This window comes from Pogona vitticeps, chromosome 2, assembly GCF_051106095.1.
Source record: "Pogona vitticeps strain Pit_001003342236 chromosome 2, PviZW2.1, whole genome shotgun sequence".
NCBI lineage: Eukaryota > Metazoa > Chordata > Lepidosauria > Squamata > Agamidae > Pogona > Pogona vitticeps.
Genome location: NC_135784.1, coordinates 311,670,567 through 311,685,080, shown reverse-complemented (window position 1 = coordinate 311,685,080; position 14,514 = coordinate 311,670,567). Strand labels below are relative to the sequence as shown.

Here is a 14,514-nt window from a genome sequence, read left to right as displayed (position 1 = left end):
AGAAGGGGGGCAAAAAGGATTGGAGAAGCTTCTTCCTGAGACCCCAGGCCTAGGCTGGGAGGGTCCCTTGGAAAATGTTGGCCTTAGAGAGTGGGAAAGAACAGACTTCTCCCCTATTTTTATCTCCCCATGGAACGCAAGTTACCGAACAACCCATCGCATCCCACCCACTTGCCATCTGCGTCTCCACACCTTACATGCAGAAATCTAAGAGACAGTCCCAATGCGCATCATTGTGGGCTTACAGATCTTCCAGGCACCTGAGAAACTGCTGAGTGGAGGGAGCACTAAAACCCACCTTATTCAGGACTACCCCTCCTGACGGGCAGGTGGTTCTCTGGAGTCTCGGGCAGAGCTTTCAAATTCTGCACATTCAGAACCTGACCAGTGGAGGTGATGGAAGCCAGCCGCCAAAGGAGCTCTCCAGGTGCACCCCATGACCTCTGACACCAAGGCCTTCTCGGATGGTCCCTCCCAACCACCACCCTGGGCCAGAGGCCGGAACCATTAAGTTCTCGGACAACAGCTCCGCAACACCCCTAGCCAAGACTCAGGAAGTTACAGTTCACAAAAGTTACTTTCCCCATCTCTGTTTTTGGTCAGGCTGTGCCTCTAGGGTTAGCTGTGGACTGGGGCCGTAAATTCTTTATTCTCTTCAGGCTTAATTGATCCAACCCCAACGGACATTCCAGCGAGGAGTTTTTCAAGGATGATGACATCCCTCGCCTTTGCCCGACAGCAAGAGAGAGAACACTCTTCCTTTCTAGCCCAAGTTCCCAGAACTTGTGCAAACTGTCCTCTTGCCAAACCAGCACCCTTTCCTTTTGAAAGCAAAGCACAGATGCTTCATGAGCACAGAAAGACTCTCTGATGAGGCTTCGGAGGCATCTCATCCAGGAAGAAAAAAAAAACCACCACAAAGCAGCAGTTGTCATCAATGTGTGCCTTCAGGTGGTTGCGTTCTTTGTGCAATTTTGCTCTATGTGTGCGAAGGAAGGAAGCAAGGAAGCAAGCAAGGAAGGATTAAAGATAAGGAGAAATAACGAAGGAAGGAAGGAAGGAAAGAAGAAAGGAGGGAGGGAGGGAGGGAGGGAGGGAGGGAGGGAGGGAGGGAGGGAGGGAAGGAAGGAAGGAAGGAAGGAAGGAAGGAAGGAAGCAAGCAAGCAAGCAAGCAAGCAAGCAAGCAAGCAAGCAAGCAAGCAAGGAAGGAAAAGATAGATGAAAGGAAGAAAGGACTGATGATAGATGGAAGGAAGGAAGGATTAAAGATAGGGAGAGAGAAGGAAGGAAGGAAGGAAGGAAGGAAGGAAGGAAGGAAGGAAGGAAGGAAGGAAGGAAGGAAGGAAGGAAGGAAGGAAGGAAGGAACTGTGAGTCTTCCTCTTGCCCAGAGCACTTCAAAACAACATTGCCTCCTCATGTGTCAGGGAGAGTCATTTTGCAGTTCTCTAAACATGAGGATGAGACAAGAATGTGCATCCAAACTACAGATCAAGACCTCGTTCCCAGACTAGTCACAGTTCCTCTTGCTTCTCAACCACGAGGGTCCCGCGCTTCCCATCCCACCTCGACGGTGCCGGCCCAGAGGCTGCTGCTGAGGCCACCTCCCCGCCGTCCTCTGCCAACTGGCACAAGCAGCCGCCCTACCACGAGGGGAGCCTGACGTCTCGGAGCGCACGGAGGGCTCGAGCCTTCTGCCGAGCCAAGCCGAGGCGTGAGCGCCACTAACGGCTCGCATGTGGGGAAAGCGTCCCCTTAATCAACTGTTTCCTCCCCGGCTGCTTTCTGTTTGCTCTGGGCCGCAAATCCAATCGAGCGGAGCTCCGAGCAGCTCGTAAGGAAGCTGTGAGACATTTGTCAGATCTCTGACGAGACCCATGGCTAATTTTACAACGTTAATTTATCTTAGCATATTATATCGCTTTAATTTTGTCCCTCTGGATCCCATTACCGCCGACATACCTTGTAGCCAAACGTGTAACGGTAATTGCCATTATTAGGAGTAGGGCCGTGAGCGGCAGCCGCTCCACAAATAAAGAGCGCAAGAAAAATTGGAGCCACCAGGCCATCACTGGGGGGTCTGCGCAACACGCCGGGAGGGGGCGGTGGGCCGTGGGTGGGAATCACAAGGGTGATCCAGGGAGAAAGGAGGGTGGTGCAGCAGCAGGAAAAGCTTCTGCCCAGGGGGAAGGAAACCTCAGCCAGAGAATGTTCTTTGTTGCACAGAAAGGACACAAGAGAGGCCAGTTTTCCATTCATGGGTTTGCATTGAGCAGCGTGGCAGGAGGCCCAAGGAAAGTTTAGAGCAAGGAAAGCTCCTTCGTGGCACTCACCCGGGACTGCAAAACGTGGTATCGAGCAAAGATCCCAAGGAAAGTCAAGAGATAATACGCATCAAAGTTGACAGGGAGTCCCCCTCAATCTACAAACCCTCGAAGAGGGAGGAACTAAGAAGGATCGGCTTGTTTCCGGTGTGGTGTTGCAAGCCATCCTTGTTGCGCTCTCCCCTTGCTTGTCTCGCCTTCCCAAGCCACCTCCAATGGCTCGGAGGTAGAAACCCACACCAGCGGTTGCAGCTGATAGTTTGACTGAAGAGAGAGAGAGAGATTCAAGGGACAGGGCAGCCCCCACGCACAAATGCGACCTTGTATGTCGACATTCACGATTCTGATCCAAGTTCGGCCAACCCCGTTCTTTTTCACCCTTCATCGGGTTTCCTTTTGGGACCAAAGAGGGAGGACTCCAGGACCCGAGGGGGAACAGAAGGGGGGGGGAACGTGGACCTTCCTAAAATCAAATGTGACAGTATGAACCCAGGACAAGTTAGGTTTCCCTCACAAGTATCTGAAGCACTGTTTATTCTCCTGACAAATAAAAAAGTCTTCAAGGAAAGATGCTCAGCTTTGCTTTCTGCAGAGTTAAAAATACAATCTTGCTTGACATTCAAATACAGAACAAGCAACCATCCCATAAAATTCGGGGGAATCTTAGAATCATTCCAGAGGCACTTGAGACTCTCCAATGAGTCACGCTTCCTGGCTCTTCCCTCAACAGCAATGACCCGAGAACAGGCTCACATCATTTCCAGGACTGGCACGGTGGCATCGCTGGTGTCATGATGACTCAGCTAAGGGCTGCATCATTCATGACATCGTTTTGGAATCTGAGATACAGCCACAAGCTCATCGTGAAGCAAGGGAACGATCCAGAGACCCAACCCGGGAATGCTCCATCAAAAGGTGGCAGACACCTCTTGTCTCTTACTCCCTGCAAGACGACATCATCTGCTCTCCGAGCTTTTAAAAGTCTTCCAGGTCCTATAAAGCCAAATAAACATGGATAGCTCTTCATGGACAGAAGAGGAAAATGCCATGGAGTTATAATAACCATTTCGTTTTCCCCAAACAGACAGGAAAAGAGGAAATGCAGAACGTACGGGCCACTGGTAGCCAAGAAAGGGCTTTTCTTTCCTGCCCACAGTCAAGGACCCAGAAACATCCATGTCTAAGACGGCCAAATTTGCCACTATGCCTATGTTCCTGCTTCCACAGATCTGATGTAGAGGCCAGATCCACCACGTTTAGGCAACAAAGTTCTCTTGCATGTGTGCTCTGTTGAATCTGCAAAGGAGTAAAAATGTACTAAACAGTGCGGCAAGACGCTTACCTCTCTGATGTTCTGGATCCCAAGGTCAGGCCCAAATGGCACATCCAACTTTGCTCCAATTTTCTATGCTCGGCGTGCTCTTCGGTCTCGTCTTTCAAAGATGGGGCTTTCTGCAAAGAGACAGACACACACTGCATCAGTTCACAGATCTCGGAGTCGCCGTTCTCATTAGTAGCACTGATGCTCATGTTTTCTGAGCAAAAGTGTCTCAGCAAATAAGTAAGCAGGCAAATAAATAACGCAGCCTCCACAACTTTCTATGTCACATGCCCTCCGCGCAATCTGCCTGTTCTCTCCGCAAGGCAGGCCAAACGGAAGGAGGCGGGCTTAGCCAGGGCTACCAAGTTAAAGAGGGTAAAAAAAAAAAGGGAAGGCGCCAATCTAAAAACAAGGGGGGGGACAATAGGTTCCGTCAAGCGCGTTTGAAATAATCTTGCACAAGAGACATTTTGCTAAATCAAAGCAATGCATTGATTTCTGCATACTACAGAGTGACAAAATAAAACAAATCTCTGTGTGCAGACAGGGCTTCTGGACTCTTTCCTCTCGTCTTTACATCTAAGGCAAACAGGACAACTAACCCGCGACATGTCCTGTATCTCTGCAAGGTTCCGGTGAGACAGGCGGCTACTCTTAGGAGGCAGGACGGCCAAGGGGAACTCAGAGACAACCCACTCCCATTGCCACATTTTCATGCCAACAGTCCTTTGCCCCTCTTGCAACCCACCCACCTCCTGCCCCATGAAATGTGATCAGTTCGGAAGAAAACGGGCTTCTCGGCCCGCCCAACGGTGGTGAGCCACCCTTCCACGAAAAACAGCCCAGGGAGAGCGAGAGAACGCGCTTGGTCCGAAGTCACCTGGAAATGTACAGAAGTCCTTGTGTTGACTTCCATCCTGCGTTTGGATCTGATCTTTAGAAGGACCATTAAACAGGAGTAAATAAGGGAAACTCTCGTGCGAGGCTGATTGAGGGACTCATTTGCGAAGCGAGAGGAAATAATTGCAAAGTTTTCCTGGAGCCTGAAGGAGGGAGCGGGCCGTTTGTCACCGCCGGCAGCCCGTGCAGGACGCCCATTCATCATGCTTGTCAGGTGTCAGGCACTGAAAAATTTAGCTATGCCTACTCTTCTCCCTTGGAGACTCCATTCGTCGCAGGACATGCCAGGGGGGTGGTTTAAATGGCCAGAGGATGGGCACCGAAGCTGACAGACCCACCGCACACGGGATGCATGTCGTATCTGGATCTTCCCAAACTTTCATGAATCTCTTGAGCTGCCCGAAGAGCAACTGCCAAGGAGCCTGGCGGTTAAACTGCAAAGGGCTACAGCCAAGACTCTGCTCACGACCCTGAGTCACAATTGACTCAGCCTTCCATCCTTCCAAAGCTGGTAAATTGAGTGCCCAGATCACCAGGGGTGGGGGGGGAGAGATGAATTGTGTACATTGCCTAATTGCGTTGTTAACTGCCTAGAGAGAGCTTAAGCATTATGGGATAGTATATAAACAGCAGCACACTTTTTCTCTTTGCTCCAGTGCTGTTTGGAGATACTAAAACCTACATCTCGGAGAAGCTCTTTAAGGAAGGAGGAAATCCACCCTCCCTCCCCACCCACCTCCCACAGCAGGCAGGTTACCAGGGTCCAGAGAATGAGGAAATCCTGGCCTACACTGCAGCCTCATCGTCACATAAAATGATACTATCAATCATGCCGAAGGAGGTTTATGCGCTGGCAGGCCACGGGGGTTTGACACAGGAGAGCCTGTATTTCTGGAGACGTCCCCCCTGTATCAACACGCAGCTCTTGGAGAGAGATGCTGCAGGCCATCCGAGGCAATGCGAGAGCAAATCAAGACGATCTCCTGCGCAGGGAGAGAGAGGGTGGCCCGCGGGGACCTTCTCCTGAATGGGGAGGGGCCGTCGCTTTGGGATTTTGAAAGGGGAACCCTTCAAAAGACAAGAGGGGTGTGAGCTTCTCGATCTGACAGGCTCTTTCGAGAACTAAAAATCCCGCAGTCCCTTGTGCTTCTTCGCCCAATGGGATGGATGGTCGGCTGGCGAGAGGGACAACAAACCGCCAACGTCAGGGATGGCGATCCCAGACACCGGTGGGAGGCAGCGCAGGTTAGGAAGCAACGTAAAGCTGTGGGACAAAAAAAGAGACCTGCATGGTCATCCACCGCCCGTCGCCAATCCCCAGGATGCTGGAAGAGTTGCTGCTGGTAAAAAAAAAAAATCAAATTTAACGGAACTGGAGACAAACTAATGCAACTTCTAGAGCAGCCTCTTGATTAAAGTATTTTTTTTTAAGTCAAGCGAAGCGAGTCAGTTTTAATGGGTCAATTAAATCTACATAAACATGCACAGGGACTATAGTTCAACAGGAGAGGCTCATGCTTTGCACACAGAAGACTCCCGGTCCACTCCCCGGGAATCACTCCCAGTTCTGCAAAAAGCAGAGGGTACAAAAAATGCCTCCCACAAATCCTGGATCGCGGCTGCCGGCCAGAATAAGCCATACTAGACTAGGCTGACAAATTGCAAAGGCAAGTCTCTTCTGCTTTGGGATGATAAAATGGCAGTAGATAAGAAGAAATCGAACTGTGTTTCTAGATGGTGGTGCCTCTTGACCAGAGATTCAGAGATGATCTCCTGCCTCTCAGGAATCAGGCCAGCTGGGGACCACGGAGGTCATACTCCATTCATATCTGGAAGATGCCCAGCTTGGGAGCAGCTGATTTTAAAACACAAGTCCCTGCAGGTTTTCTCGACACCACCAAGCATTTGAGAAAATGGGATCAGACCAGATCTAAGTGGGGGGCCCAGAGAAGTGGGGAGAGCACAGCTTCTGTTTTGCTGAGGTCTGGAAGAGCTCACTGCAGGCGCTCCACATCTCCTCTGGCCAGGCTGTCCGTCCATCTACAATTACCCAGAGGAGAAGAGCGTTTGTGGGGCCAGAAAGTCACCTGGTCAGGTGCAGGGAGCTGATCGGGGAGGGGGGGTGCTCTCCCCACTCTGGAGATGCCCCCCTCTTGGGACTTCTGCCCTCCACCTTTTCTGCCTGGCACCCCTTTCTTCCTGCTTGAACAGGGTATTTTTTACAGGCTCAGAATAATCAAGTATTTATTTCCGCAATATATTTTAAGGACTCGTCTTTTTTTATATAGGCACGTTTTATCTCGCAATCCTCGCCTTGTAACACGATCGCTTTATAATTAATATTTTTATGTTGCCATATTCTCATGTTTATAAAGCTTACTACCTGCTCTGAGCCCCAATAGATGTGCTGGTTTATAAATTGGAGGAAGTAAAAAGTTGAAAGTTAAAAATTAATACAGTCGGGGGTGGTTTTTTTAAAAAAATATCTAAAGAAAAAATAAGAGAAAAACCGCAGACAACGGATGCATTCATCACAACCACAGGTGGCGGCTGCCGGAGCGACCATGTTGTGGTTCCACCAACTCATTTCTTCCAGAAATGAACTTCTGATAGAAACCAGAAGCAAAAAAGGGAAACAGCAAAAGGGCCAGGAAGAGGCCACCTGCTGTGCCCCCAAATTAGGTGCTTCCTGGATGTTGCAAGGTGTTGATAAAACCAGGGATTTTAGGAAGAACTGACACGGCTGGGGCCGAACACCCCTCCTGAGCGTATATCTGCAGAGGCACCGTTGCCAGGATTCTGGAGGCAGCCCCTTGGGACATGCTGTGCTTTAGGTGGCCCCATTTCGAGCAATCATGTCCATGTTCAGCTAACCAAGAAATTGGGTTTTCGCCGTTTCCTTTAAAAGAAATGGGACTCAAAACAAAAGGAAAGAAAGAGGGAAGGCTGCCTTCTGGCTGCTTCCGAGAAGCTCCGCTTTGTGCAGCAGCCTAGTGCTGAGCTTGTAACCAGTGACTATTATTTTAAAAAATATATATCTGTGAATGGTGGTTGAAGGGGGGAAAAAAACAACCCTAAATTCACAGATATCTCTAAGGGGTGACTTCTACACTCAGAGAGATGCGGAATGAACCCCTTGAATGAGAGTGATGTGCAAGGTATCTGTGGCTGGGACTAGGAACACGAATTGACCGCAGAGGAGGAGGAGGAGAAGGAAGTGAGTCTAGGAGTGCCCATCTACAGATAGATTTAGAAAAGACAAATGGGTAATACACATGTGGATCCACCTGACCACCTCTTTGTTGACCGCTTCCCCTGCCTCCACTGGCTCAACCATTGATTCAGATCCCCCGGGACATGCTCCCCCGATCCTCCTGGACCATGTGGTTGTTAAATGCCATGTAGGCATCCTTCAGTCTCAAGAGACTATGGTATCGTGCTCTGTATGGTCTTGGAACAGTGTCTTGTGTGGCTTTATGGCCTTATTCGTGTATACTGCAATACCCAGTGTGGTGTACTGGACAGAGTGAGAGAGAGTGAGAGAGAGTGAGAGTGAGAGTGAGAGAGTGAGAGTGAGAGAGAGAGAGTGAGAGTGAGAGTGAGAGAGAGAGAGAGAGAGAGAGAGAGAGAGAGAGAGAGAGAGAGAGAGAGGGATGGCCGCTTTTGGCCACAGAAGGTGGCCCAACCAAGTGCAAGACAGTCACCGTTCTCCTTTGAGAGCCTGTGCCTCCTTGGCCCTGGACTGAGGAAAGGGGGGGGGGTCAAACTGGCTCGACAGATGGCCCCCACTGTTGTTATTCGCCTGGGCCTGAGACACAGCCTTCAGAGCAGGACGGGATCAGGGAGGTCAGGGCGACGAGGGCTCCCCGAAGCAGCCCCAGTGGCCGCCTTGCTCCGGACAACACTTCCCCCCGCTCGCTGACCCCGGGACGCTCTCCGTTTTCCAGGGCCGTGAGCTGAACCACCGCGAATGCCTCTTCCCTTTGCATCTTCTTGTGACCGTGGTCCCAAAGGATCCAACCTGAGCTGAGCCTCGACACCCAGAAGCACCAGATGGGGTTGCTGCAGTTATGGGGTGGGGTGGGGGGGAGAGTCCCACTGAAAGACCCCAGAGGCATGGCTCACACCATGTCCCCATCTGGTAGCACTTGGGAGGGGGCAGTTGGGGTACCCAATGGTGCTGTTATCCATCTTTTAAACTGTGAGAACGTGGCTCTGGGCACCCGGGAGCTGCTCAGCCCTCTCGGAACAACACAGAATACGGGTGAAAATGTCTGGGACGAGTGTCTGTTCTCAGCTTAGGCACATCGGCAGAACCACTGCGTTTGTATAATTCTCCAACGAAACAGGTGGATTGCAACCCCTACCCCTGGGCTTCAAGGCTGAAGGGCCCAGAATGCAGTGCCTTCAATAATCTGAAGGCCAAGCTTAGGATCAGCGGCTAAAGCAACTTTGCAGAGAAACCTAAGGCTAGAATAACACGGAGGTCCTCCACTCAAATCCCCCACGGAAAGGAAGACCCAACCGATAAGACGTACCATAGCACAGGCTGGAAGAAGGGGACAGCAAACCAGAGGCAGCACCAGGGGCAACTCAAGGAAGCAAGCCAAGCCGCAGCACAGCAAAAGGACAGTCATTGAGGCGCGGGACCAGGAGGAAAAACCTTTCCTAATACTACCCACCACCACCATGTCACCGGCAAAACCAACATGAATGGAGTCTTATTTGGACAGCTCAGCACAGAATGGAGGGAATACGGGTCCGCATGTCCCAAATATGTATATTTCCAAATATATATCTGGCAACAAGGCGGGGCCATGGGGGAAGAATACCAATTTGATGTGTTTTAATTTGCTTTACCGATATGCCATCATCATACATCACAAGGAAGGTTTGTGACAGATGGGATTTAGATTTTTCAGCAGCCTCTCCTTTTAAAACTAAAAAGAATATTTAAAGAATATTTTATTTTATTGCATTGAATTTTAATTGTTGTAAGCCGCCCAGAGACCTTTGGGTAGAGTGGGTGGCATATAAATTAAATAAATAAATAAATAAATAAATAAATAAATAAATAAATAAATAAATAAATAAATAAATAAATAAATAAAACAGGGAAGTAATACCGAATCTCCCCAATGATAGAGGTAGCCTTCCCCAAGTATGTATGTATGTATGTATGTATGTATGTATGTATGTATGTATGTATGTATGTATGTATGTATGTATGTATGTATGTATGCATGCATGCATGCATGCATGCGTTTGTTTGTTTGTTTGTTTGTTTGTTTGTTTGTTTGTTTGTTTGTTTGTTTCCCGCCTGTCTGGTCAAACGACCACTCTAAAACAAGGTTAACCCCACCTTTCTCCTTAAAAAATGCCCAAGGCAGCTTATATCATGAAAATGACAATATTTAAAGACTAAAAGCAGTAAGTATAGGTTTTTTTTTAAAATTCAACTAATATGTTAAAAATAGTAAATAAAATCAAAATGAAAAGAATGCATTTAAAAACAAAAAAGGCACCACAATCCATTTACAAAAAAAACCCTCTCCCAGTCAGCCAATCACGAAGAGAAAGCCTGCCTGTTGGGGCCGCCATGTTGCATTCTGGATCATATCAATTGTCCAGGAGTTCCTCATGCACAGGGTTGTGGAGCGCTGATGGAAGCCTTCAACCCCTAATAGGTAAATACCTTCTTGTTAACCCTAACATTCCCGGCAACCTTCACTGCCAGATGTGCTGGCCAGGATGTCTGGGATGTTCTTGTAAATCCCAGAACATCTGGGCACCCAAGGTTGGGAAGCGCTGCTCTATACTGTTAGTAATTAACTAGGGATGTACAATCAAACGGGAAACCTGACTTTCATGCCCACATCCTTACCTCGAAGGGAGACGGGCCTCCTCGCTGAAGTGCTCCCTGCTCGACAGGATATTTGACATCTCTCCTGTTTCCCACCCACCTGTCCCCTGTGGAGGTCAAGGCTCACCCCATCAAGCCGTCTGACAGACCCAAAACTGCATAATTCCTACAAAGCTGTTGATCACGAGGCTTCCAATGGCGGGCCAACTTTTTTATTATTATTATTAAGGGCAGGGACTCTGCTTTGATCGAAAGTGACATTGAAACTAATTCCGCACATACGCAGAGGCATAAACACGCTGCCTCTGAAGGCTAGGATTCGGAACACATGTCACGACGGAGAGCACGCTTAACACGCTGAATCGCTTCCAGTTCATGCTTTCCGTGCACAGGCCGCCGAGCCGAGCCAGGGTGAGTCAGCTGAGCTGTCAACCACTGTTTAATGGCTGATCCTCTTGGATTACCCCAACCACGGCGCGCCTGTGCAAGGACAGGACGTGTGCCTTTCCTCCACTCCCGCTCAGCCGAGAGGATGCCCTAGCCATGGTTTACGTGCTCCCTTCTCATCGAGAGAGGAGTTAAGAGCCCTCAACTCTGTTGGGGGGGACACGCTGCTCCTTTTGCACCCATCCCCTCCAGCTCTCCCCTTGGCTTGGCTCACACATGGAAGTATGCAGTTCTTTGAAATGGCTCCTCTCTCTCTCTCTCTCTTGGGAGAAAAACCGTCTCAAGGCTCCCTTCTCTTAGTGACCACCGACTTGCCCCCTCCATGCTCTCCCCTGTTGCCCGTGGCCTTCCGCTGCCTCTCAAGGATACCACAACGCTTCTGGTCCTTTGCTGCAATAGACCGGCCTCAACATTTCTTCTGCAGGGCTCCTGGGCAGGTGAGAATCTGGCAAGCCCTGCTTTGCCAGGAGGGCAGCTGTGGCAACAGGAGCTTCCTTCTGGTGCCAGCTGGCTCCTGGCTCCTAACCCTAGCCTCAGTCTCTGACTCCTTTTAGCTCTGGACTTTCCCCCATTCTCTCTGAAATCGGTCACTTGTGGCCTTCCAGATCTTGCTGACGTATGACTCTCCTTAGCCCTCACCAGCTCCAGGACTGGTGTTCAGCAATATCTATCTGGTGGGCCAGAAGCTGCCCATCCCTGGCCTTAGGGAGTGTTTCCCACCCTCCCTTGCAGGATTAGGGAGCAACACACACACACACACACACACACACAAAGCACCATTCCGCACAGCCCCTCTGCACAACCCCTCCCATGGCATACTGTAGATGCTAAATCAAAGCCAATGCAGCGACACCCGGGCTTGTTCCTCTGGAGAGGAACAGTGGCTGCTCCGGGCCTGGGCTGGCGGCCTCGTTCATCACCCAGATTCACTGCTTCCTTAATTCTGCTTAAGTGGCTGTGCCATATTTTAGAGAGTCAGGCACTGCCAGCTACGCAGGCTGGGCCACACAACACTCTCTCTGCTGGCGGGCGGCTCCAGGACATCCATCAGCGGCTATGCTGCAGCCGCAGCAACCTTAACCACGAGACGCCACCGGTTACGGTTATGGCCCCATTTCCTGATGATGGCAGCATGATACACTCCCCAGGTGGGTTCCATTTATCCTGAGAAGGTCGTTGCATTTCCTCTGCTCTCTCTCTCTCTCTCTCTCAGAGCATGGCCTGGAAGCCCCTGGTTGAGTCACCTGGTTGAAGCTAAGACCTGCCTCTCGGTCTTGGATGGAAGTGATGCGGTATCAAGTTGCTCTGAGGAGCAATAACCTGGCGAGCTCCACCCCCCCCAAAAAAGAATAACACCTTCAAGGCTGTAGCTTCCTTTAGGGGGCCAATCCATCTCACATTGGGTCTTCCTGCTGCCTTCAACCTCTCCTAGCATGACTGGGAGACCCACCTGGAAAAGCCAAGAATCCACAGCACCGCGGGCGGAGCACCAGCTTTGCTTACACAAATCCTGAGGTCCAGGAGATCAAGGGAAAGTGTGGGCAGCTGCCAGTTAGTGTCAGCGACATGGGGCAAAAGGATAAAGGGCCTGGATCCGTAGACGCCAGGTCCTTTGGTTTCCATGCAATGGCCCTGGAATTCATTGAAAACAGAACGCTAGGGGCAGAACACAAACTGACTGTGGGCCCTCAAGTTGTGTATCTGCCTTGGGGCAACCCAAAGCCTGAATGGCCTCCAAGATGTCTGGTCATAAACAGCCTTCCTTGATCGAGGGCCTGTTTATTTGCCTCTCAAGCAGTCCATAAGGACCACAGACCTGTCCTCTAGCCTTGCAAACTCAAAGCTGTGCCTTCCTTGATGGATTCAACCCCACTGTTCCTTCTGCCTCTCAGTTTTCCTAGCAGCGTGGTCTTTTCCTGCAGGTCCTCTCATTGCGTGTCCCAAACACAAGAACTTCTATTCCGTTGTTTTAGCTCCCAGCTAGAATTGATCTAGGACCTCTTTATTCGTTCCTCAGGCAGCCCAGGAGGACCACCGATTTGTCCTCTAGCACTGCATTTCAAAGGAATCCTTTCCACCCCCCATCCACTGTCTCCACAATGTCCAACTTCCACATCCCTTCATGGCAAACTTGAAAGAACTCAGCAGGGATGATGTTGGCCTTGGCTTCCAAGGGCAGAGCCTCACTCTTGAAGATCTTCTTTAAACTCTTTGATGGTTGGCCTTCCAAGAAATGGCAAAAGCTCTGCGGGTTTTACCTGTTTGTTTAAACCAACAAATGGACCAAACCACTACAACACCCCACAGGGTGTTGGAAGCCTTCTTTCCCCCATCATGGCCAAAGGGAGGGAATCTATCTAGAGAAAGAGAGCTCACCCTGAGTTGCCTGATTCTTAGCAAAGAGACGAGGTCCAAATGCAAGGAGAAGGAATCTCTCCACCTCCCGTTGGTTGCATCATATTTTACATCAATTTAGATATAAGATAAACCCACCCATTGAGTATGAAAGAGAGGGTGAAGCATGGCTCTCAGTCACATCACTGGAGAGAGAGAGAGAGAGAGAGAGAGAGAGAGAGAGAGAGAGAGAGACGTTGTTTGCACCTGGCCCCTGGGAAGGAGGTGCCAGAGCCCCACGGACTTGATGAGCAAAGCATCTGAGCTGGTTTTCAGATTTTTTTGTTGTTCCACATTTTGTTTTCAAGTTTTCAGTCCATGTCTTTACCCAATGTGACCACCCGAATTTCCGCACGCCACATTCTTAGGGCAGCGTGACTGGCTCGGAGGCGTAACGGCACACCCTGGTCCTCCGACACCCTTCATAGCCAGGGCAGGGCAGCAACCGGCAACCCTCCTGGCACCACCACCCCTTCGACCTTCCTTCAGCTCTATAAACGCCCACTTGCATGTCAGCCTTCCCGTTCATCGGTACCACGTTCACAAGCCGGCCAAATCTGAACAGCGGCGTTCAGGGCCTGCTGGGCCTCCACCTCCTCCACTCGAGGCTTTTGGGCAAACGGTTTCATAGATGCAAAGATGCTTGATGGGACGTCAGGGAGGGAAGAGGAGGAGCAGAGAGATTAAAAACCCCAACAAGACAGTCGCAAATGAGGCTCTACTCCAGGGACTGCAGCGGCCGAGGGAGGGAGCGAGCTCATAAACACCGGCAGGAGAGCTATATTGCCTCCTGAAACCTTGCATCGGTAGAGCCACATTGCGCACATTCCTCCCAGCCATTTCAGTGTATTAATAATAAATGCTACGTAATTACATCTGAGCAGCTCCCCTCCTCTTCCTCCTCCTCCCCCCCCCCCCGGCCAGCCAGCCAAACATCCCCTCCTCCTGCCGGCAGTGAAAAAGCACCAGGTTCCCTGAACCGGGCCAGCGTATCTCCGCTTCCAGGCAGCTGAACGAGGAGGCACTGGTGGGCAGAAGGAAATTCAGCCAAGCGTGGCGTCCGAGGCCACAACAAGAGCCCACGCCAAGACAAGTTTGCGGCAGAAGAAAAACAGCTTCAACCCGTCCTTTTGGCGAACGCTGGGAAATAAACGTGGGCATGCCCGGGTGTATCATGCTTCGGTGCCAGCTGCAAAACCCACCGTTCCCATCACGCTGGCTTTACAGACCTCTTTTCTTTTTTTTCTTTTTTTTTTTGCTCCCCCCT

General features: G+C 50.4%; 1 protein-coding gene across 9 annotated transcripts in view; it reads right to left on the bottom strand.

The window, feature by feature from the left end:
• CNTFR (ciliary neurotrophic factor receptor) overlaps positions 1 to 14,514 on the bottom strand; it is a 385,998-nt gene that overhangs the window by 294,624 nt on the left and 76,860 nt on the right. For all 9 annotated transcript variants that reach the window (XM_072993042.2, XM_078384185.1, XM_072993038.2 and 6 more), the window contains exon 2: positions 3,665 to 3,774. In XM_072993042.2, the coding sequence (XP_072849143.2) occupies positions 3,665 to 3,708 (44 nt within the window). In that variant the 5' untranslated portion in view covers positions 3,709 to 3,774. The remainder of the gene's footprint in view (positions 1 to 3,664; positions 3,775 to 14,514) is intronic.